The 23,597-nt window shown below is 50.5% G+C and overlaps 1 protein-coding gene across 1 annotated transcript in view; it reads left to right on the top strand.

Moving 5' to 3' along the window:
- LOC310865918 (melanopsin-A-like) overlaps positions 1–17,427 on the top strand; it is a gene marked incomplete at both ends in the record, with an annotated part of 19,023 nt that extends 1,596 nt beyond the window's left edge. Inside the window, 9 exons of the mRNA XM_083775119.1 lie at positions 4,373–4,527; positions 10,486–10,619; positions 11,774–11,977; positions 12,395–12,566; positions 13,266–13,421; positions 13,721–13,828; positions 14,940–15,138; positions 15,260–15,508; positions 17,236–17,427. Coding sequence (XP_083631245.1) covers positions 4,373–4,527; positions 10,486–10,619; positions 11,774–11,977; positions 12,395–12,566; positions 13,266–13,421; positions 13,721–13,828; positions 14,940–15,138; positions 15,260–15,508; positions 17,236–17,427 — 1,569 coding nt within the window. The remainder of the gene's footprint in view (positions 1–4,372; positions 4,528–10,485; positions 10,620–11,773; positions 11,978–12,394; positions 12,567–13,265; positions 13,422–13,720; positions 13,829–14,939; positions 15,139–15,259; positions 15,509–17,235) is intronic.
- Positions 17,428–23,597: the final 6,170 nt, after the last annotated feature.

Raw genomic sequence — 23,597 nt, forward strand, 5'->3', positions numbered from 1 at the left:
AGATAACATGATGTTGGTACCATTAGGAGAGATAACATGATGTTGCTACCATTAGGAGAGATAACATGGTGTTGGTACCATTAGGAGAGATAACATGATGTTGGTACCATTAGGAGAGATAACATGATGTTGGTACCATTAGGAGAGATAACATGATGTTGGTACCATTAGGAGAGATAACATGGTGTTGGTACCATTAGGAGAGATAACATGATGTTGGTACCATTAGGAGAGATAACATGATGTTGGTACCATTAGGAGAGATAACATGATGTTGGTACCATTAGGAGAGATAACATGATGTTATCTCTCCTATTGTCTTGGTGGTCCCCAGACAACCTGGAACCCCCTCAAGGACCACTGGTGGTCCCCGGACCACTGGTTGAGGACCCCTGCTCCATATAGCATAAAGGGTAAACAGACACCAGGTAGCAGAATGTGTTGGTTTTAGTTTCATGTCTTTGACTAATTCAGACACTAATGACCCTAACACTGTGTTCAAACTGCTTTGGTGTAATAATAAGAAACACTAATTCATAACAAACACTAATTCATAACAAACACTAATTCATAACAAACACTAATTCATAACAAACACTAATTCATAACAAACACTAATTCATAACGAACACTAATTCATAACAAACACTAATTCATAACAAACACTAATTCATAACAAACACTAATTCATAACGAACACTAATTCATAACGAACACTAATTCATAACAAACACTAATTCATAACAAACACTAATTCATAACGAACACTAATTCATAACGAACACTAATTCATAACAAACACTAATTAATAACAAACACTAATTCATAACAAACACTAATTCATAACGAACACTAATTCATAACAAACACTAATTAATAACAAACACTAATTCATAACAAATGCACACAACGCACGCAACACACGTAACGCACACAACGCACGAACGCAACGCGCGCACAGAAACATGAACATGACAAAGAGCTAGAAGGTTGCACTTTGAATGTAAGGAGACATTAAGGCTAGTGGTCGGTAATTAGCCGTACGTTAACAGGTCAAAGGTCATTCATTGTCCATCACAGCTCTGTATGATTATGATGATTATTACAGTTATGCAACAGAACCGTAGCCTGTCCTTGACCGGACGACACATTTAGATTGATCGTGTTATAGGATGTTTAAAACCAATCATAATCATGGAAGCACTTGATTGGAGTTTAAATCCTCTAGCATTTGGGTTAATGTGGAATTATGCGGTGACAGCTCTACATGACAGATATGTAGTTCTATATGACAGATATGTAGTTCTTTTTTCTTTCTTTTTTAATATCTTTTTTATCCCACGATTTTGTAACCCATTTTTCACCCCTGTGTCAATCATCTAATGTGATCCTGGGCTCTACACACCCTCCACCAACCTAGTCCCCATATATGGGGGACAAGGGGAGAGCAACCTAGTCCCCATATATGGGGGACAAGGGGAGACCAACCTAGTCCCCATATATGGGGGACAAGGGGAGACCAACCTAGTCCCCATATATGGGGGACAAGGGGAGACCAACCTAGTCCCCATATATGGGGGACAAGGGGAGACCAACCTAGTCCCCATATATGGGGGACAAGGGGAGACCAACCTAGTCCCCATATATGGGGGACAAGGGGAGAGCAACGGACTTGAACTCATGCTTCCTTCATGCCTGAGTGTCCAAGTTGCTCCTTTACACCTGACAGGGGGGAGTTTCCCTGGTTGGACGTAGCGCGTGGAAGGAACACGTTATTCCAACCAGGTCCTTTCCCCTCCATCAGGCGCCCCGGCTGGCCACGGGGAGGCAAATATGTAGTTCTATATGACATATATGTAGTTCTATATGACAGATATGTAGTTCTATAATAACAGGATGTCTACAGTATGAGACAGGCCTGCCTGAGAAAAGGCCTGCTCCACTCAGACAGTTTGATATAGTTCCAGGCGTGTGATTGGTGCAGATTCCAAAAGGACATAATAGCAGTGTTGTTTTTGGCAGCAAATTTCTATTTTAGTTTAGTCGTATTCTTTGGACTGAAACTTAATTTAGTTTTAGTCACATTTTAGTCACCTGGAATGTCTCAGTGTCAGTCTAGTTTTAGTCGACTAAATGTCATAAGATTTTAGAAGACTCTTACTCGACTGGAAGTGCGGATTTAATTCATTTTCTACAGTATGAGACTCACATTTACAATTCACTTCAATACATTTGTCTTTCTGTTGTTTATTGTATAAGCTTATAGTGTAGGCTACGTATACGCACGTGCGTGTGTGCGTGCGTGCACGTCCCCGTGTCCCCTAGGGTAGGTACCCTCACATGTTCTCCCCGTGTCCCCTAGGGTAGGTACCCTCACATGTTCTCCCCGTGTCCCCTAGGGTAGGTACCCTCACATGTTCTCCCCGTGTCCCCTAGGGTAGATACCCTCACATGTTCTCCCCGTGTCCCCTAGGGTAGGTACCCTCACATGTTCTCCCCGTGTCCCCTAGGGTAGGTACCCTCACATGTTCTCCCCATGTCCCCTAGGGTAGGTACCCTCACATGTTCTCCCCGTGTCCCCTAGGGTAGGTACCCTCACATGTTCTCCCCGTGTCCCCTATAGGGTAGGTACCCTCACATGTTCTCCCCGTGTCCCCTAGGGTAGGTACCCTCACATGTTCTCCCCGTGTCCCCTAGGGTAGGTACCCTCACATGTTCTCCTCGTGTCCCCTAGGGTAGGTACCCTCACATGTTCTCCCCGTGTCCCCCTAGGGTAGGTACCCTCACATGTTCTCCCCATGTCCCCTAGGGTAGGTACCCTCACATGTTCTCCCCGTGTCCCCTAGGGTAGGTACCCTCACATGTTCTCCCCGTGTCCCCCTAGGGTAGGTACCCTCACATGTTCTCCCCATGTCCCCTAGGGTAGGTACCCTCACATGTTCTCCCCGTGTCCCCTAGGGTAGGTACCCTCACATGTTCTCCCCGTGTCCCCTAGGGTAGGTACCCTCACATGTTCTCCCCGTGTCCCCTAGGGTAGGTACCCTCACATGTTCTCCCCGTGTCCCCTAGGGTAGGTACCCTCACATGTTCTCCCCGTGTCCCCTAGGGTAGGTACCCTCACATGTTCTCCCCGTGTCCCCCTAGGGTAGGTACCCTCACATGTTCTCCCCATGTCCCCTAGGGTAGGTACCCTCACATGTTCTCCCCGTGTCCCCTAGGGTAGGTACCCTCACATGTTCTCCCCGTGTCCCCTAGGGTAGGTACCCTCACATGTTCTCCCCGTGTCCCCTAGGGTAGGTACCCTCACGTGTTCTCCCCGTGTCCCCTAGGGTAGGTACCCTCACATGTTCTCCCTATGTCCCCTAGGGTAGGTACACTCACATGTTCTCCCCGTGTCCCCTAGGGTAGGTACCCTCACATGTTCTCCCCGTGTCCCCTAGGGTAGGTACCCTCACATGTTCTCCCCGTGTCCCCTAGGGTAGGTACCCTCACATGTTCTCCCTGTGTCCCCTAGGGTAGGTACCCTCACATGTTCTCCCCATGTCCCCTAGGGTAGGTACCCTCACATGTTCTCCCCGTGTCCCCTAGGGTAGGTACCCTCACATGTTCTCCCCGTGTCCCCTAGGGTAGGTACCCTCACATGTTCTCCCCGTGTCCCCTAGGGTAGGTACCCTCACGTGTTCTCCCCGTGTCCCCTAGGGTAGGTACCCTCACGTGTTCTCCCCGTGTCCCCTAGGGTAGGTACCCTCACATGTTCTCCCCGTGTCCCCTAGGGTAGGTACCCTCACATGTTCTCCCCGTGTCCCCTAGGGTAGGTACCCTCACAAAAACATGCAGTAATCCTGGTCACTAAACTGCCTCCCCCTGGCCAGCCGGGGCGCCTGATGGAGGGGAAAGGAACTGGTTGGAATAACGTGTTCCTTCCACGCGCTACGTCCAACCAGGGAAACTCCCCCCTGTCAGGTGTAAAGGAGCAACTTGGACACTCAGGCATGAAGGAAGCATGAGTTCAAGTCCGTTGCTCTCCCCTTGTCCCCCATATATGGGGACTAGGTTGGTCTCCCCTTGTCCCCCATATATGGGGACTAGGTTGGTCTCCCCTTGTCCCCCATATATGGGGACTAGGTTGGTCTCCCCTTGTCCCCCATATATGGGGACTAGGTTGGTCTCCCCTTGTCCCCCATATATGGGGACTAGGTTGCTCTCCCCTTGTCCCCCATATATGGGGACTAGTTTGGTGGAGGGTGTGTAGAGCCCAGGGTCACATTAGATGATTGACACAGGGGTGAAAAATGGGTTACAAAATCGTGGGATAAAAAATATAATTCAAAAAAAGAAATGACCGGAGCGTAATTCCATGCGTGTCCTCCAGGTGGCGACGGCGATGTCTGTGCAGCAGGAAGTGCCCCACCCCTTCCCCACGGTGGACGTCCCTGACCACGCCCACTACACCATCGGCTCCGTCATCCTGGCCATCGGGATCACCGGCGTGGTCGGAAACCTGCTGGTTATCTACGCCTTTAGCAGGTAAACACTGCCCCCTGGTGGTTATTTGATTGATTGATTGAAATATTTATTAACAGTTTGTAGAATTTACAGTACATTTTAAGCACAAACTCAATACAAAGACTGTCAACTGTGAGTGGACGACCCAATTAAGCATTACACTTGTTTACAACAGGGTCCACATTGTTCAATTCATCAAAACATTTAAAGACATACAACCATTTAGAGACATACAAATAGACATTTCTATGTAGCTAAAGAACAGAACAGGAATTCATCATATGGGAAGCAAAAAAGGGAAAATATACAAGCACTGGGAAAATATACAATATACAGTGAGGGAAATGGGGTGGGGGGGTGGGGGGGATTCAGATTTTACAGAGGCCAGTTTCGAATTGCAGCCATCCGTAGGTGCCCTTTGAGAGCGGTTTTGAAGGAGTCAAGGGATTCACATGTCTTAATGACTGTTGGTAGGGCGTTCCACATTTTGGTGGCATAGGAGCGAAAATAATTTAGTCCCTTGTTTGTGCCGAATCTGGGTTGTACATGGTTTGTTGCACTCCCTCTGGTGTTGTGGGTGTGGACTTCGTTTACATTAAGGAAGTATTTAGACAGGTACATGGGTATCTTGGTGGTGTATCGAATCTTGTGGACCAGACCCATTGCAAGATGCTGTACTCTGTCGACGACCCTAAGCCATCCCAGCCTGTCAAAGTGGGCAGGGGTGAGGTGGGTTCGGGGGGTGAGGCCAAGTAGGAGCCTGACCAGTTTGTTTTGGGAGGTCTGGAGCCTTGTTTTAAGGGCCTTTGAGGTGCTGTGGTACCAAGAGGTGGATGCATAGTCAAAGAAACCTTGTACGAGGGCTCCTGTTAAGGTCTTCAAGGTGTTTTTGCTGACCAGTGAGGAGATCCTGTAAAGGAATCTTGTTCTTTGATTGACTTTTTTGATTACGTTGGTGGCCATTTTATCACCGGAAAGATTAGCCTCCAGGATGGAACCTAGGTAGGTAATTTGATCTTTTCGTGTGATAATATTGTCACCCACTCTAACCAAGAAGCCATCTGCCTTGCTGAGTTTACTATTTGATCCGAAGAGGATGGATTCAGTTTTTCCCAGGTGTAAAGATAGTTTGTTATCAGCGAGCCAGGTGCAGATTCTACCGAGTTCAGAGCTGAGGGTCTTTTCAACCTGCAGTTTGTTCCTGTCCGAGACCAGCAGTGCTGAGTCATCTGCGAACAGGAACAAGTTGCAGTCACAAGCTGAAGTCATGTCGTTAACATAAATTAGGAACAGTAAAGGCCCTAGTATGCTTCCTTGTGGGACACCACAGCTCACTGGGAGGGGAGGGGACAGTGTTCCGTTCACCTCCACCATCTGTTCTCTCCCCTCCAGGTAGGATTGCATCCAGCTCACTGATGTGCTATCAAAACCAATAGCTTTAAGCTTGTTAACCAGTATGGAGTGGTTCACGGTGTCAAAAGCCTTTTGGAGGTCCAGCATGACCATGCCGCAGTATTTTCCAGCATCCACCTCGTGTTTGATGTGATCGCTCAAATAGAGGAGGCATGTGTCAGTGGAGTGGGATGTTCTGAAGCCAGATTGGAACTCGTACAGCAATTTATTAGTGGCAAGATACTTTTCAACCTGTTCATAGACTATTTTTTCCATCACTTTCGAGATGGAGCTTAGAATAGAAATAGGGCGGTAGTTGCCGGGTTCTAATTTACTCCCTTTTTTGTACAAGGGGGTTACTTTGGCCAGTTTAAAATCTTGGGGAACCTGTCCCTGTTTGATGGAGAGGTTAACTATGTGGGTGATGACTGGAGCTATGGAAAAGGCTGAGTCTCTGAGAAATTTGGAGGGGATATTGTCATGGCCAGTGGCCTTGTGGGGTTGGAGGGCACTCAGTTTTTTAAGTACCTCCTCGGTTGTTACCATTGCCATTTTAAAATCATCTTTACAAACACCAAGGTTTTTGTAGAAGGCTTTGGTGTGCTCTACACCAAAACGCCCAGAGTGGGAGGGCAGTTTGCTAACCAGCTTTGTTGCAATGTTTGTAAAGAAGATGTTCAAGTGGTTGGCTACATCGAGTTTGTCAGTGATGAGGGTGTTATTCGATTTGATGTTTATGTTAGTAAACCTGGTTTTTAGTTTCCGACCACAGCCTAGTTGGTTGTTTAGTAACTTCCATAGCTCCCGAGGATTGTTTTTGATTTCCTCGGCTTTATCATTGATAAAGTTACATTTGGCTGATTTGGTCATGGCAATTACACCGTTTCTTAGCTTGTTACACTGGGCTTTTAGGTTGTGCAGTTTGGTTTGGAGATCACTGTCGAAGCGCTTGCACTTGGCTAGTTTGGACTTGCATTTAAGAAGTTCAGAGCATTTGTTGTCTCTGGCTTTCATTGCAGTCAGTATGTCCGAATTCATCCATGGCTCCGAGCGGGTTTTGACCCTGACGGTTCTCAAAGGAGCCATGATGTTTAGTACTGATGTAAATTTGGTTTTAAAGCCAAGCCATGCTTCTTCGACTAGTGAGCTCCTGAGCACATCGGACCAATCCAGATTCTCCAGTTCCAGGTTAAAGGCCTCACTAGAGTAGGTTTTGAGGTCCCTAGATATGACTGTTTTGTGACAGTCAAACTTTAGTTTTTGTATTTTGCGGGTACAGAAAATCATAAAATGATCACTGAGCCCACATACAATAACCCCTTTCTTTGAGATTCTGGATTTGTCCGAGGTCAGAATGAGATCAATGACAGTTTGAGTAGAATCACACACTCTTGTGGGTTGGGTAATTAGCTGACTGACACCATGCAGATCACAAAACCGACTAAATGACTTGAACACAGGAGCTTCCTTACGACGCATATCCGTATTGTAGTTGCCAATCAGGATCTTCTCTACACATTCCTCCCCAGCTAAGCACCCCTCAAGTATATCATAGAACTCATTCTGATCAGGGGGTCTATAGACGGTGCCCACTAATACTGATTTAGCATTTTTGAAAATTAATTCAACCCACACAGTTTCAATTTCATCATGCTGCAAGTCAGTACGAGTAATGTATTCAGTATCTTGGTGAATATACATGCACACGCCACCACCATGTCTGTTTCTGTCATTTCTAATGACTGAGTAATTTTCTATTTCAATCTCTGGGTCTTTAGTAGACTCATCAAGTTTAGTTTCAGAGAAACACAGTATGTTTGCCTTACCGTTTTGGAACAGATGTCTGATCTCAGCTAGTTTGGGACTCAAGCTATTCACATTCAAATGAAACAAGTGAAGGCCATTGGATGCGACGATTGTGTTAATTTCGTCGGTGTTGAAGTAGTCAGAGGTGTGACTGAGGATGGGCGGTGGAATGTCCGTGGCTGAGGTGTGAATGGGGAGGGGCGGTGGAATGTGGGTGTCGCCGTTGAACATGTCTGAACATGTCTGAACATGTCTGGACATGTCTGTAGGCCAGGTCAGATTCATCCTGATGTCTGGGTCCGTGGCTGGGGTGGGAATGGGGGAGGGTGGTGGTCTATTATCCTCTGTAGTCCTGGGTTGACTGTGGGTGTTGGGGAGGGGGTGGTGTTCCTCGTTCAGCTCCATGATCACTGCCGCTGGGGTGGCTTCGGCGAACAAGACGCCTGCGGTGTTATGTGGGGGTCCGCTGGCGTTGGTTGTCTGCAGTTCATGGGCTGATCTTGAAGTTGCGTCCGTTGACCGTTCCGTGGGGGAGGCGCTCGAGGCGCTCGCGGCGCTCTGGAAGGCGTGGAAGCCGTGGCGCGTTGCGATGGGAACGTTCGTTGTTTGCGGAAGCACCAGTTGCTGCTGTGAGTGCAGTCTCGCTTGTGATCGGGTAACCGGTCCAGGATTGAAGTGAATATCACCCGATAGTAACAAGAAAAGAATAATCACAGTTCTGCGATCCATCTTGCCAGTCGGGGGCTTGTACTTGCGATTCGGGTTTGCTGTTAACAGGCCATGAATCGCTGCTGACCCAAAAGAAATGTGCTTACTTTCAACGCCAGTTAGGAGGTAAAAATCGCTGTGAAACTCCTCCGCTTCGATTCCGTGACGTTCCATCTCTCCTTGGTGGTGTAAGGTCCATGTTGAATTAAAGTATGCGTCCGTAATCCATAGCATGAAGAGGAGGAAAAAGGCGGAAAAGGTTGAAAACATAGCTAAAAATCGCTGTTGTCTGGGGAGCTCTCTACGCCTTTAGCAGGTAAACACCGCCCCCTGGTGGATGGTGGGAAACCTGCTGGTTATCTACGCCTTTAGCAGGTAAACACTGCCCCCTGGTGGAGGGTGGGAAACCTGCTGGTTATCTACGCCTTTAGCAGGTAAACACCGCCCCCTGGTGGATGGTGGGAAACCTGCTGGTTATCTACGCCTTTAGCAGGTAAACACCGCCCCCTGGTGGATGGTGGGAAACCTGCTGGTTATCTACGCCTTTAGCAGGTAAACACTGCCCCCTGGTGGAGGGTGGGAAACCTGCTGGTTATCTACGCCTTTAGCAGGTAAACACTGCCCCCTGGTGGAGGGTGTAAACACCGCCCCCTGGTGGAGGGCGGGAAACCTGCTGGTTATCTACGCCTTTAGCAGGTAAACACCGCCCCCTGGTGGTTATCTATGCCTTCAGCAGGTAAACACCGCCCCCTGGTGGATGGTGGGAAACCTGCTGGTTATCTACGCCTTTAGCAGGTAAACACCGCCCCCTGGTGGAGGGTGTAAACACCGCCCCCCTGGTGGAGGGTGTAAACACCGCCCCCTGGTGGAGGGTGTAAACACCGCCCCCTGGTGGAGGGTGTAAACACCGCCCCCTGGTGGAGGGTGTAAACACCGCCCCCTGGTGGAGGGTGTAAACACTGCCCCCTGGTGGAGGGTGTAAACACCGCCCCCTGGTGGAGGGTGTAAACACCGCCCCCTGGTGGAGGGTGTAAACACCGCCCCCTGGTGGAGGGTGTAAACACCGCCCCCTGGTGGGAAACCTGCTGGTTATCTACGCCTTTAGCAGGTAAACACTGCCCCCTGGTGGATATCTACGCCTTTAGCAGGTAAACACTGCCCCCTGGTGGATATCTACGCCTTTAGCAGGTAAACACCGCCCCCTGGTGGAGGGTGTAAACACCGCCCCCCTGGTGGGAAACCTGCTGGTTATCTACGCCTTTAGCAGGTAAACACTGCCCCCTGGTGGATATCTACGCCTTTAGCAGGTAAACACTGCCCCCTGGTGGATATCTACGCCTTTAGCAGGTAAACACCGCCCCCTGGTGGAGGGTGTAAACACCGCCTCCTGGTGGAGGGTGGGAAACCTGCTGGTTATAGCAGGTAAAGATAACTACTGTTACTACCATCTACCAATGTAAAGTGAATGTCTCTCTCTCTCTAATGTAAAGTGAATGTCTCTCTCTCTCTAATGTAAAGTGAATGTCTCTCTCTCTCTAATGTAAAGTGAATGTCTCTCTCTCTCTAATGTAAAGTGAATGTCTCTCTCTCTCTAATGTAAAGTGAATGTCTCTCTCTCTCTAATGTAAAGTGAATGTCTCTCTCTCTCTAATGTAAAGTGAATGTCTCTCTCTCTCTAATGTAAAGTGAATGTCTCTCTCTCTCTAATGTAAAGTGAATGTCTCTCTCTCTCTAATGTAAAGTGAATGTCTCTCTCTCTCTAATGTAAAGTGAATGTCTCTCTCTCTCTAATGTAAAGACAATGTCTCTCTCTCTCTAATGTAAAGTGAATGTCTCTCTCTCTCTAATGTAAAGTGAATGTCTCTCTCTCTCTAATGTAAAGTGAATGTCTCTCTCTCTCTAATGTTAAGTGAATGTCTCTCTCTCTCTAATGTAAAGTGAATGTCTCTCTCTCTCTAATGTTAAGTGAATGTCTCTCTCTCTCTAATGTTAAGTGAATGTCTCTCTCTCTCTAATGTAAAGTGAATGTCTCTCTCTCTCTAATGTAAGGTGAATGTCTCTCTCTCTCTCTAGGAGTCGTAGTCTAAGGACCCCTCCCAACATGTTCATAATCAACCTGGCGGTCACAGACCTCCTGATGTGTGTGACTCAGGCTCCGGTGTTCTTCACCACCTCCATGTACCGGAGGTGGATCTTTGGGGAGAAAGGTACGTTCACCCCCTCCATCTATGGGGAGAAAGGTCCGTTCACCACCTCCATCTATGGGGAGAACGGTACGTTCACCACCTCCATCTATGGGGAGAAAGGTACGTTCACCCCCTCCATCTATGGGGAGAAAGGTACATTCACCCCCTCCATCTATGGGGAGAAAGGTACGTTCACCCCCTCCATCTATGGGGAGAAAGGTACGTTCACCACCTCCATCTATGGGGAGAAAGGTACGTTCACCACCTCCATCTATGGGGAGAAAGGTACGTTCACCACCTCCATGCACAGGAGGTGGATCTTTGGGGAGAACGGTACGTTCACCACCTCCATCTATGGGGAGAAAGGTACGTTCACCACCTCCATCTATGGGGAGAAAGGTACGTTCACCACCTCCATGCACAGGAGGTGGATCTTTGGGGAGAACGGTACGTTCACCACCTCCATGCACAGGAGGTGGATCTATGGGGAGAAAGGTACGTTCACCACCTCCATCTATGGGGAGAAAGGTACGTTCACCACCTCCATCTATGGGGAGAAAGGTACGTTCACCCCCTCCATCTATGGGGAGAAAGGTACGTTCACCACCTCCATCTATGGGGAGAAAGGTACGTTCACCACCTCCATCTATGGGGAGAAAGGTACGTTCACCACCTCCATCTATGGGGAGAAAGGTACGTTCACCACCTCCATGCACAGAAGTTGGATCTTTGGGGAGAAAGGGATATTTTCAAGACTTCTTTGATTGTCGACAAATCAATCAAATGCTTTCTAAAGCCCAACACACACCGGCTCCGTCCGACGCGGCACGACGCGTTGCCGCGCGGCGCCGCCTGGATAATAGAACTGGTTCTATCGGCGCACCAGGCGAGGCGCGCCAGGCGAGGCGCGCCAGGCGAGGCGCGCCAGGCGAGGCGCGCCAGGCGAGGTGCGCCAGGCGAGGTGCGCCAGGCGAGGCGCGCCAGGCGAGGCGTCGGACGCCGCCGGTGTGCGATAGGTTCACTGAAAATAATGGAGGTGGCTGTTTTGACGCGCGGCGGTCGCAGACGGTGTGTGATGGGCTTAAGTCTACAAAAGTGCTATCTAACTTTGTGCGTGTGTGTGCGTGCGTGTGTGTGTGTGTGTGTGTGTGCGTGCGTGTGTGTGTTGCGTGCAGCGTGTGAGCTGTATGCGTTCTGCGGGGCCCTGTTCGGCATCACCTCCATGGTCACCCTGATGGTCATCGCTGTGGACCGCTTCCTGGTCATCACCCGACCGCTGGCCTCCATCGGCCTGCTGTCACGGAGACGGGCGGGCGTGGTCCTGGGCGGAGCCTGGGCCTACGCGCTGGGCTGGAGCCTGCCCCCCTTCTTTGGCTGGAGTGAGTCGCACGCACACACACACACGCACGCACGCACGCACACACACACACACACACACACACACACACACACACACACACAGTTTAGTTTCATTATATAGATATTCCACTGTTACATTCTTAGTGTACGCATGTTAAGCCCAGCCCCGCCCCCTACCAGGGCCCAGGAAATGATCACCCGTTCATTTTCCTCATGGACTTTTCAAAAAGTATTTTATTTAAAGACCTTTAAGGCGTCGTCATGAAAGGGGGCGGGACTGGGACGCTCTATATATATATATATATATATAGGTGCATAGTGTCACCTGACCTCCCCTCTCTCTCTCCTGATAGGTGCATAGTGTCACCTGACCTCCTCTCTCTCTCTCCTGATAGGTGCATAGTGTCACATGACCTCCCCTCTCTCTCTCCTGATAGGTGCGTACATCCCAGAGGGCCTCCTGACTTCCTGTTCCTGGGACTACATGACGTTCACGCCGTCGGTCAGAGCGTACACCCTCCTCCTCTTCATCTTCGTCTTCTTCATCCCTCTGGCCGTCATCATCTACTGCTACGCCCTCATCTTTAGAGCTATCAGATCTACCAACCAGTACGTTTAGATCTACAAGACCTACTGCCACGCCCACACCTTTAGATCTATAGATCTACTGCTACGCCCACATCTTTAGATCTATAAGACCTACTGCTACGCCCACATCTTTAGATCTATAAGACCTACTGCTACGCCCACACCTTTAGATCTATAGATCTACTGCTACGCCCACATCTTTAGATCTATAAGACCTACTGCCACGCCCACACCTTTAGATCTATAAGACCTACTGCTACGCCCACACCTTTAGATCTATAAGACCTACTGCTACGCCCTCACCTTTAGATCTATAAGACCTACTGCTACGCCCACACCTTTAGATCTATAAGACTATCAGATCTACCAACCAGTACGTTTAGATGGGTGTGTCTTCAGGGCGGTAGGGGGTGTGGTCTAACCTCAGTGGGTGTGTCTTCAGGGCGGTGGCGGGTGTGGTCTAAACTCAGTGGGTTTGTCTTCAGGGCGGTGGTGGGTGTGGTCTAAACTCAGTGGGTGTGTCTTCACGGCGGTGGCGGGTGTGGTCTAACCTCAGTGGGTGTGGTCTAAACTCAGTGGGTGTGTCTTCAGGGCAGTAGGGGGTGTGGTCTAACCTCAGTGGGTGTGTCTTCAGGGCGGTGGTGGGTGTGGTCTAACCTCAGTGGGTGTGTCTTCAGGGCGGTGGTGGGTGTGGTCTAACCTCAGTGGGTGTGTCTTCAGGGCGGTGGCGGGTGTGGTCTCCTCCAGGGAGTCGGTGAAGACGTTCCATCGGCTGCAGAACGAGTGGAAGATGGCCAAGATCGCCCTGATCGTCATCCTGCTCTACGTGGTGTCCTGGTCGCCCTACTCCGCTGTCGCCCTCACTGCGTTCGCAGGGTGAGATCTGACCCCTGACCCCTAATGCTGACCCTGAAACTTATTTTCATCCCATGGTGTTGTAGTTGTAATGAACTCTAAGTCCCATGGTGCATTGTGTTGTAGTTGTAACGAACTCTAAGTCCCATGGTGCATTGTGTTGTAGTTGTAATGAATTCTAAGTCCCATGGTGCATTGTGTTGTAGTTGTAATGAACTCTAAGTCCCATGGTGCATTGTGTTGTAATGAACTCTAAGTCACATGGTGCATTGTGTTGTAGTTGTAATGAACTCTAAGTCCCATGGTGCATTGTGTCGTAGGTATGCAGACATGCTGACTCCGTACATGAACTCCGTTCCGGCCGTCATCGCCAAAGCCTCGGCGATACACAACCCCATCATCTACGCCATCACACACCCCAAGTACAGGTGAACTACATTACCCACAACCCCATCATCTACGCCCCAAGTACAGGTGAACTACATTACCCACAACCCCATCATCTACGCCCCAAGTACAGGTGAACTACATTACCCACAACCCCATCATCTACGCCAGAGTTTTCTCAACCACTGGTACTTGTACCACTAGTGGTACTTGAGCCCCCTCTGGTGGTACGCAGAGGAGTCGCTCCAAAAATAAGAAAAAAGACAAAAGTGGAATGAAATGTTTATATTAATACAGGTAGTTCTTCTGACGAATCAGCAATTGGTTGAAACAGCCTCTCCAGAAATGACTTGAGCATGACATCACACCTAGCCGTTAATAGAAGCTTTGAGGACGGATTAAAATCGCATTAGAAATATTATCAGTTGTGCTTCTTAATAGACAGAGTTCCGTCAACACTGTGGTGTAACGGTGTTAACCGTCCCTACATCCGGTGGTGTAACGGTGTTAACCGTCCCTACATCCTGTGGTGTAACGGTGTTAACCGTCCCTACATCCTGTGGTGTAACGGTGTTAACCGTCCCTACATCCTGTGGTGTAACGGTGTTAACCGTCCCTACATCCTGTGGTGTAACGGTGTTAACCGTCCCTACATCCTGTGGTGTAACGGTGTTAACCGTACCTACATCCTGTGGTGTAACGGTGTTAACGGTCACTACATCCTGTGGTGTAACGGTGTTAACCGTACCTACATCCTGTGGTGTAACGGTGTTAACCGTCCCTACATCCTGTGGTGTAACGGTGTTAACCGTCCCTACATCCTGTGGTGTAACGGTGTTAACCGTCCCTACATCCTGTGGTGTAACGGTGTTAACCGTACCTTCATCCTGTGGTGTAACGGTGTTAACCGTCCCTACATCCTGTGGTGTAACGGTGTTAACCGTCCCTACATCCTGTGGTGTAACGGTGTTAACCGTCCCTACATCCTGTGGTGTAACGGTGTTAACCGTCCCTACATCCTGTGGTGTAACGGTGTTAACCGTCCCTACATCCTGTGGTGTAACGGTGTTAACCGTCCCTACATCCTGTGGTGTAACGGTGTTAACCGTCCCTACATCCTGGTGTAACGGTGTTAACGGTCCCCCCCTCCAGGATAGCGCTGGCTAAGTACATCCCGTACCTCGGCGTTCTGCTGTGCGTGCATCCTCGTGACCTTCGCTCGGCAGGAAGCAGCTTCGTGTCGACGCGCCGCTCCACCGTGTCCAGCCAGACGTCGGACGTCAGTGCGCGATACCGCCGTTCCAGCGCCGGCGGGAAGGCCCGCCTCTCCTCGGCCTCCGACAGCGAATCGGTACGCCAGCGGGGGAATAATGTTCTCTGCACGTGTTCACTTGTAGATGTTGAAAACTCTCTGGGCTTTTTTCTGAAGGTCAATGTGTGTGTGTGTGCGTGTGTGCGTGTGTACTCTCCAGGGATGGACCGACACCGAGGCCGACCTCTCCAGCACCGGCTCGCGCCCCGCCTCCCGCCAGGTGTCATGTGACATCGTCGGCGGCGACACGGCCGAGACGACGACGACCGACTTCAAGATAAGCTCCTCCTCCTCCAACAGCTTCAAGGCCTCCGATTGGCTGAGGAATCACCACGACTCGGGGATCTTCGACTCGGACGTCCCCCTGGCCGGGGGCGTGGCCTTGGGGGGCGGGGCCCCGGCGGCCACGGTGAGATTCCTGTTGATTTGATTGGTTTAGTTGATCGACTAAACAAATAAAGACAAATGTTTGTCGACTACCTTTTTTCACTGATGAAAACTAAATGGTCTTTCTCGGCCCCGCCCCTCTCCTCTCGGCCCCGCCCCTATCCTCTCGGCCCCGCCCCTCTCCTCTCGGCCCCGCCCCCCTCTCCTCTCGGCCCCGCCCCTATCCTCTCGGCCCCGCCCCTCTCCTCTCGGCCCCGCCCCCCTCTCCTCTCGGCCCCGCCCCTATCCTCTCTGCCCCACCCCCCTCTCCTCTCGGCCCCACCCCTCTCCTCTCTGCCCCGCCCATCTCCTCTCAGCCCCGCCCCTCTCCTCTCGGCCCCACCCCTCTCCTCTCGGCCCCACCACTCTCCTCTCGGCCCCGCCCCTCTCCTCTCGGCCCCGCCCCCCTCTCCTATTGTTTTTATTGTGCTTAGGATCCAAGATGGCCGCAGCACCAGGAGGGGGTGGGGCGGAGGTGAGTGGGCGGGGTCGACATATGCCCTTACTGGGCTGCGTTCAAGGCTTCCATTGAAATGCATTGGAGCGGCCATTAAACACGGACACGAGACAGGTGTCTTGAATGTGTGAACGCAGCCCAGTAAGGCCACACCCTCCTGGTGCTGTCGGCCATCTTGGAAACTAAAACACAATATAAACAATGGTAGAGAGGTGGGGGCGAGAAAGTCCCTTATTGGAAACTAAATGGAAACTAAATGAAAGCTAAGCTATGATGACTAAAACTAAGACTAAATGGAGACTAAATGAAAGCTAAGCTATGATGACTCAAACTAAGACTAAATGGAGACTAAATGAACGCTAAGCTATGATGACTCAAACGAAGACTAAATGGAAGCTAAGCTATGATGACTCAAACTAAGACTAAATGGAGACTAAATGGAAGCTAAGCTATGATGACTCAAACTAAGACTAAATGGAGACTAAATGGAAACTAAATGAAAGCTAGCTATGATGACTTAAACTAAGACTAAATGGAGACTAAATGAAAGCTAAGCTATGATGACTCAAACTAAGACTAAATGGAGACTAAATGGAGACTAAATGAAAGCTAAGCTATGATGACTCAAACTAAGACTAAATGGAGACTAAATGAAAGCTAAGCTATGATGACTCAAACTAAGACTAAATGGAGACTAAATGGAGACTAAATGAAAGCTAAGCTATGATGACTCAAACTAAGACTAAATGGAGACTAAATGAAAGCTAAGCTATTATAACTCAAACTAAGACTAAATGGAGACTAAATGAAAGCTAAGCTATGATGACTCAAACTAAGACTAAATGGAGACTAAATGGAAACTAAACTATTATAACTCAAACTAAGACTAAATTGAGACTAAATGAAAGCTAAGCTATGATGACTCAAACTAAGACTAAATGGAGACTAAATGAAAGCTAAGCTATGATGACTCAAACTAAGACTAAATGGAGACTAAATGGAAACTAAATGAAAGCTAAGCTATGATGACTCAAACTAAGACTAAATGGAGACTAAATGAAAGCTAAGCTATGATGACTCAAACTAAGACGAAATGGAGACTAAATGGAAACTAAATGAAAGCTAAGCTATGATGACTCAAACTAAGACTAAATGGAGACTAAATGAAAGCTAAGCTATGATGACTCAAACTAAGACTAAATGGTGTTAAACATAAAGTACTTCCTGTTGTTTCTTCCTCTTGTCGTACGCAGAACGGTGACATCATCGCAGATGGCCACGCCCGGAGAGCCACGATTGGTCGCATTCCCAGCATCGTGGTCACCGCGGAGGCTGGTGGGCGGAGCTCCTCCTCCCGCTCCAAGCCCACCAATAGCACTGTGGCAGGGGCGGGGCCTATCGTTAACGGCCCCGCCCACCGGGGCCCCTCCCCCCCATCAGAGTGATGACGCTGGTGCTCAACGCACGGTCCGGGGACCCCCTGGGGTCCACACGGACCGTTGGAAACGTCTGTCTGACCTGTAAGGGTCCATTTGGTTACACTCTCAGAGTTACAGACCCGTAAGGGTCCATTTGGTTACACTCTCAGAGTTACAGACCCGTAAGGGTCCATTTGGTTACACTCTCAGAGTCACAGACCCGTAAGGGTCCATTTGGTTACACTCTCAGAGTTACAGACCCGTAAGGGTCCATTTGGTTACACTCTCAGAGTTACAGACCTGTAAGGGTCCATTTGGTTACACTCTCAGAGTCACAGACCTGTAAGGGTCCATTTGGTTACACTCTCAGAGTCACAGACCTGTAAGGGTCCATTTGGTTACACTCTCAGAGTTACAGACCCGTAAGGGTCCATTTGGTTACACTCTCAGAGTTACAGACCTGTAAGGGTCCATTTGGTTACACTCTCAGACCCACTGTTGAGAAACCGTGCATTGTAATAGCGTACATCCAAATGTACAGATTAATTACTTTAATTATTTCATTATGTCAAATCCAGACACGGATTCAGTGGTCTGTCAAATCCAGACACGGATTCAGTGGTCTGTCAAATCCAGATCCAAACACGGATTCAACAACTTTTCCCTAAAAGTTTTTTTTTCCAACATATTGATGATGTAATGTAATGTTTTTAAATGTTGTTATATCTTCTGTGGTGCTGTACTGTTTGTTATTATTATTATTATTACATTTATTATTATTATTATTATTATTACATTTATTATTATTATTATTATTATTATTATTATTATTATTATTATTATTACATTTATCAAGTTTTGTGTGCGCGAACCACAGGACCTAAGGCCACATTTCCGGGCCCACCGTGCTACCTGTGTGGGCGTGAAAATTAAGTTACTACTGATTTAATTTGCAAATAATTGTAGTGGAGTACTAAGTACAATGTTTTACTCAAGTAGAGGTACCTCAAAAATGGATTCATGATGTACAACATTAAAGTAATGCACTTGCCACTGAACTTTGGTCATTTGGGTTAGGAATGGACAGAGGAAAGACAATTATGAAGTATGATCAAGGCATAATACAGTCAGATTCAGTGTTGTTTTCGTCGACTAAAACTAAGAGGAAAAATGTTCGTCGACTACCTTTTTCCACTGACAAAAACGAATGGAAACTAAATGAAAACTAAGCTACGATGACTAAAACTAAGACTAAATATACTGACAATTTCGTCGACAAATAAAAACTAGACTAAAATGTTAGGAAGGGACTAGTGGACAAGAGATCCAGTATAAGTCATTTTACACTTGCATGCTGAAAACAGCAAGTGTAAAAACACTCATTACGACGGCATCAAGGCCCGCCAAAACACATTTTTGTCGACTAAATCACCTGTAGATTTAGCCGACTAAAATCTTATGACATTTAGTCGACTAAAACTAGACTAACACTAAGACATTTCCAGGTGACTTCCAAGTTTGCTGCCAAAAACAACACTGGTCAGATTGCAGTTCAGATGCAATGTTATGAACTTTACTTGGGCACATCTAATGTTATATGAGCTTTATTGGGCACATCTAATGTTATGAACTTTACTTGGGCACATCTAATGCGTCTTTTCACAATAGTCACAATGGTTGACTGTGCAGCACCAAAATACAAGTCCAGAACAGGCAACACTTCATTCTATAGATTCTGCAGTGACCCTGCAGTGACTCTGCAGTGAGAAGCCAAAAATGGGTAAAAGCCATTAAAAGAGCTGGGCTAGATGGCTTCACACTTTGGAAAGCCACACCTGGAAGCATTAAAGTATTTTAATTTGGAAAAAAACAAAATCATATATTTTGATTATTCGATAAACCTACGTGAGCAAGATTAAGTGGATTATCGTTTCTAAATTATGCCTGGGTAATATAATTACCCTGCGTGAACTGCTTCAGAATCCTCGACAGAAATATTATGTTCTATTATGACATGAATGATTCTATTTGTTTTAATGATTCTATTTGTTTTAATGATTCTATTTGTTTTAATGATTCTATTTGTTTTAATGATTCTATTTGTTTTAATGATTCTATTTGTTTTAATGAGTTTTGGATGTCAATGAGTTTTTATCAAGGTTGTCGTCTTGAATCTCAGGAGAATAAAGATGCTTTCCACCGAGGAAAGAACGTACAATAAAAGACAACGTGAAACAAAAGCTAATGTCAGTTTATACTGTATACAGTTTATATACTGTATGGATTACCCTATCTAGTATAATTGTTTTATGGTGATGTATTGTTTATATTTTGCATATATATATATATATATCTGCATCTTCCAACGTCATCGTTGTCCAGTATTTATTGGGTTTCAGCCTGGCCCTGCAGACAGCGTGCTTTCTGGTCTAGAGGGGCGGGTAGCCTGGCCCAGCCAGCGTGCTTTCTGGTCTAGAGGGGCGGGTAGCCTGGCCCAGACAGCGTGCTTTCTGGTCTAGAGGGGCGGGTAGCCTGGCCCAGACAGCGTGCTTTCTGGTCTAGAGGGGCGGGTAGCCTGGCCCAGCCAGCGTGCTTTCTGGTCTAGAGGGGTAGGGTAGCCTGGCCCAGACAGCGTGCTTTCTGGTCTAGAGGGGCGGGTAGCCTGGCCCAGACAGCGTGCTTTCTGGTCTAGAGGGGCGGGTAGCCTGGCCCAGACAGCGTGCTTTCTGGTCTAGAGGGGCGGGTAGCCTGGCCCAGACAGCGTGCTTTCTGGTCTATAGAGGGGTGGGTAGCCTGGCCCAGACAGCGTGCTTTCTGGTCTAGAGGGGCAGGTAGCCTGGCCCAGACAGCGTGCTTTCTGGTCTAGAGGGGCGGGTAGCCTGGCCCAGCCAGCGTGCTTTCTGGTCTATAGAGGGGTAGGGTAGCCTGGCCCAGCCAGTGTGCTTTCTGGTCTAGAGGGGCGGGTAGCCTGGCCCAGCCAGCGTGCTTTCTGGTCTAGAGGGGCGGGTAGCCTGGCCCAGCCAGCGTGCTTTCTGGTCTAGAGGGGCGGGTAGCCTGGCCCAGACAGCGTGCTTTCTGGTCTAGAGGGGTGGGTAGCCTGGCCCAGACAGCGTGCTTTCTGGTCTAGAGGGGCGGGTAGCCTGGCCCAGCCAGCGTGCTTTCTGGTCTATAGAGGGGTAGGGTAGCCTGGCCCAGACAGCGTGCTTTCTGGTCTAGAGGGGCGGGTAGCCTGGCCCAGACAGCGTGCTTTCTGGTCTAGAGGGGCGGGTAGCCTGGCCCAGACAGCGTGCTTTCTGGTCTAGAGGGGTGGGTAGCCTGGCCCAGACAGCGTGCTTTCTGGTCTAGAGGGGCGGGTAGCCTGGCCCAGCCAGCGTGCTTTCTGGTCTAGAGGGGTGGGTAGCCTGGCCCAGCCAGCGTGCTTTCTGGTCTAGAGGGGCGGGTAGCCTGGCCCAGACAGCGTGCTTTCTGGTCTAGAGGGGTGGGTAGCCTGGCCCAGACAGCGTGCTTTCTGGTCTAGAGGGGCGGGTAGCCTGGCCCAGCCAGCGTGCTTTCTGGTCTAGAGGGGCGGGTAGCCTGGCCCAGCCAGCGTGCTTTCTGGTCTAGAGGGGCGGGTAGCCTGGCCCAGACAGCGTGCTTTCTGGTCTAGAGGGGTGGGTAGCCTGGCCCAGACAGCGTGCTTTCTGGTCTAGAGGGGTGGGTAGCCTGGCCCAGCCAGCATGCTTTCTGGTCTATAGAGGGGTAGGGTAGCCTGGCCCAGACAGCGTGCTTTCTGGTCTAGAGGGGCGGGTAGCCTGGCCCAGCCAGCGTGCTTTCTGGTCTAGAGGGGTGGGTAGCCTGGCCCAGACAGCGTGCTTTCTGGTCTAGAGGGGTGGGTAGCCTGGCCCAGACAGCGTGCTTTCTGGTCTAGAGGGGCGGGTAGCCTGGCCCAGACAGCGTGCTTTCTGGTCTAGAGGGGCGGGTAGCCTGGGCCAGACAGCGTGCTTTCTGGTCTAGAGGGGCGGGTAGCCTGGCCCAGACAGCGTGCTTTCTGGTCTAGAGGGGCGGGTAGCCTGGCCCAGCCAGCGTGCTTTCTGGTCTATAGAGGGGTAGGGTAGCCTGGCCCAGACAGCGTGCTTTCTGGTCTATAGAGGGGCGGGTAGCCTGGCCCAGACAGCGTGCTTTCTGGTCTAGAGGGGTGGGTAGCCTGGCCCAGACAGCGTGCTTTCTGGTCTAGAGGGGCGGGTAGCCTGGCCCAGCCAGCGTGCTTTCTGGTCTAGAGGGGTGGGTAGCCTGGCCCAGCCAGCGTGCTTTCTGGTCTAGAGGGGAGGGTAGCCTGGCCCAGCCAGCGTGCTTTCTGGTCTAGAGGGGCGGGTAGCCTGGCCCAGCCAGCGTGCTTTCTGGTCTAGAGGGGCGGGTAGCCTGGCCCAGCCAGCGTGCTTTCTGGTCTAGAGGGGCGGGTAGCCTGGCCCAGACAGCGTGCTTTCTGGTCTAGAGGGGTAGGGTAGCCTGGCCCAGACAGCGTGCTTTCTGGTCTAGAGGGGTAGGGTAGCCTGGCCCAGACAGCGTGCTTTCTGGTCTAGAGGGGCGGGTAGCCTGGCCCAGCCAGCGTGCTTTCTGGTCTAGAGGGGCGGGTAGCCTGGCCCAGCCAGCGTGCTTTCTGGTCTAGAGGGGCGGGTAGCCTGGCCCAGCCAGCGTGCTTTCTGGTCTAGAGGGGCGGGTAGCCTGGCCCAGCCAGCGTGCTTTCTGGTCTAGAGGGGCGGGTAGCCTGGCCCAGCCAGCGTGCTTTCTGGTCTATAGAGGGGTAGGGTAGCCTGGCCCAGCCAGCGTGCTTTCTGGTCTAGAGGGGTGGGTAGCCTGGCCCAGACAGCGTGCTTTCTGGTCTAGAGGGGTGGGTAGCCTGGCCCAGACAGCGTGCTTTCTGGTCTAGAGGGGCGGGTAGCCTGGCCCAGCCAGCGTGCTTTCTGGTCTAGAGGGGCGGGTAGCCTGGCCCAGACAGCGTGCTTTCTGGTCTAGAGGGGTGGGTAGCCTGGCCCAGCCAGCGTGCTTTCTGGTCTAGAGGGGCGGGTAGCCTGGCCCAGCCAGCGTGCTTTCTGGTCTATAGAGGGGTAGGGTAGCCTGGCCCAGACAGCGTGCTTTCTGGTCTAGAGGGGCGGGTAGCCTGGCCCAGCCAGCGTGCTTTCTGGTCTAGAGGGGTGGGTAGCCTGGCCCAGACAGCGTGCTTTCTGGTCTAGAGGGGTGGGTAGCCTGGCCCAGACAGCGTGCTTTCTGGTCTAGAGGGGCGGGTAGCCTGGCCCAGCCAGCGTGCTTTCTGGTCTAGAGGGGCGGGTAGCCTGGCCCAGCCAGCGTGCTTTCTGGTCTAGAGGGGCGGGTAGCCTGGCCCAGACAGCGTGCTTTCTGGTCTAGAGGGGTAGGGTAGCCTGGCCCAGACAGCGTGCTTTCTGGTCTAGAGGGGTAGGGTAGCCTGGCCCAGACAGCGTGCTTTCTGGTCTAGAGGGGTAGGGTAGCCTGGCCCAGACAGCGTGCTTTCTGGTCTAGAGGGGCGGGTAGCCTGGCCCAGACAGCGTGCTTTCTGGTCTAGAGGGGCGGGTAGCCTGGCCCAGCCAGCGTGCTTTCTGGTCTAGAGGGGTGGGTAGCCTGGCCCAGCCAGCGTGCTTTCTGGTCTAGAGGGGAGGGTAGCCTGGCCCAGCCAGCGTGCTTTCTGGTCTAGAGGGGCGGGTAGCCTGGCCCAGCCAGCGTGCTTTCTGGTCTAGAGGGGCGGGTAGCCTGGCCCAGACAGCGTGCTTTCTGGTCTAGAGGGGTAGGGTAGCCTGGCCCAGCCAGCGTGCTTTCTGGTCTAGAGGGGCGGGTAGCCTGGCCCAGACAGCGTGCTTTCTGGTCTATAGAGGGGTAGGGTAGCCTGGCCCAGCCAGCGTGCTTTCTGGTCTAGAGGGGCGGGTAGCCTGGCCCAGCCAGCGTGCTTTCTGGTCTAGAGGGGCGGGTAGCCTGGCCCAGACAGCGTGCTTTCTGGTCTAGAGGGGCGGGTAGCCTGGCCCAGACAGCGTGCTTTCTGGTCTAGAGGGGCGGGTAGCCTGGCCCAGACAGCGTGCTTTCTGGTCTAGAGGGGCGGGTAGCCTGGCCCAGACAGCGTGCTTTCTGGTCTAGAGGGGCGGGTAGCCTGGCCCAGACAGCATGCTTTCTGGTCTATAGAGGGGTAGGGTAGCCTGGCCCAGACAGCATGC

Source organism: Protomyctophum parallelum (assembly GCF_964188405.1).
Source record: "Protomyctophum parallelum genome assembly, chromosome: 10".
NCBI classification, from domain to species: Eukaryota; Metazoa; Chordata; class Actinopteri; order Myctophiformes; family Myctophidae; genus Protomyctophum; species Protomyctophum parallelum.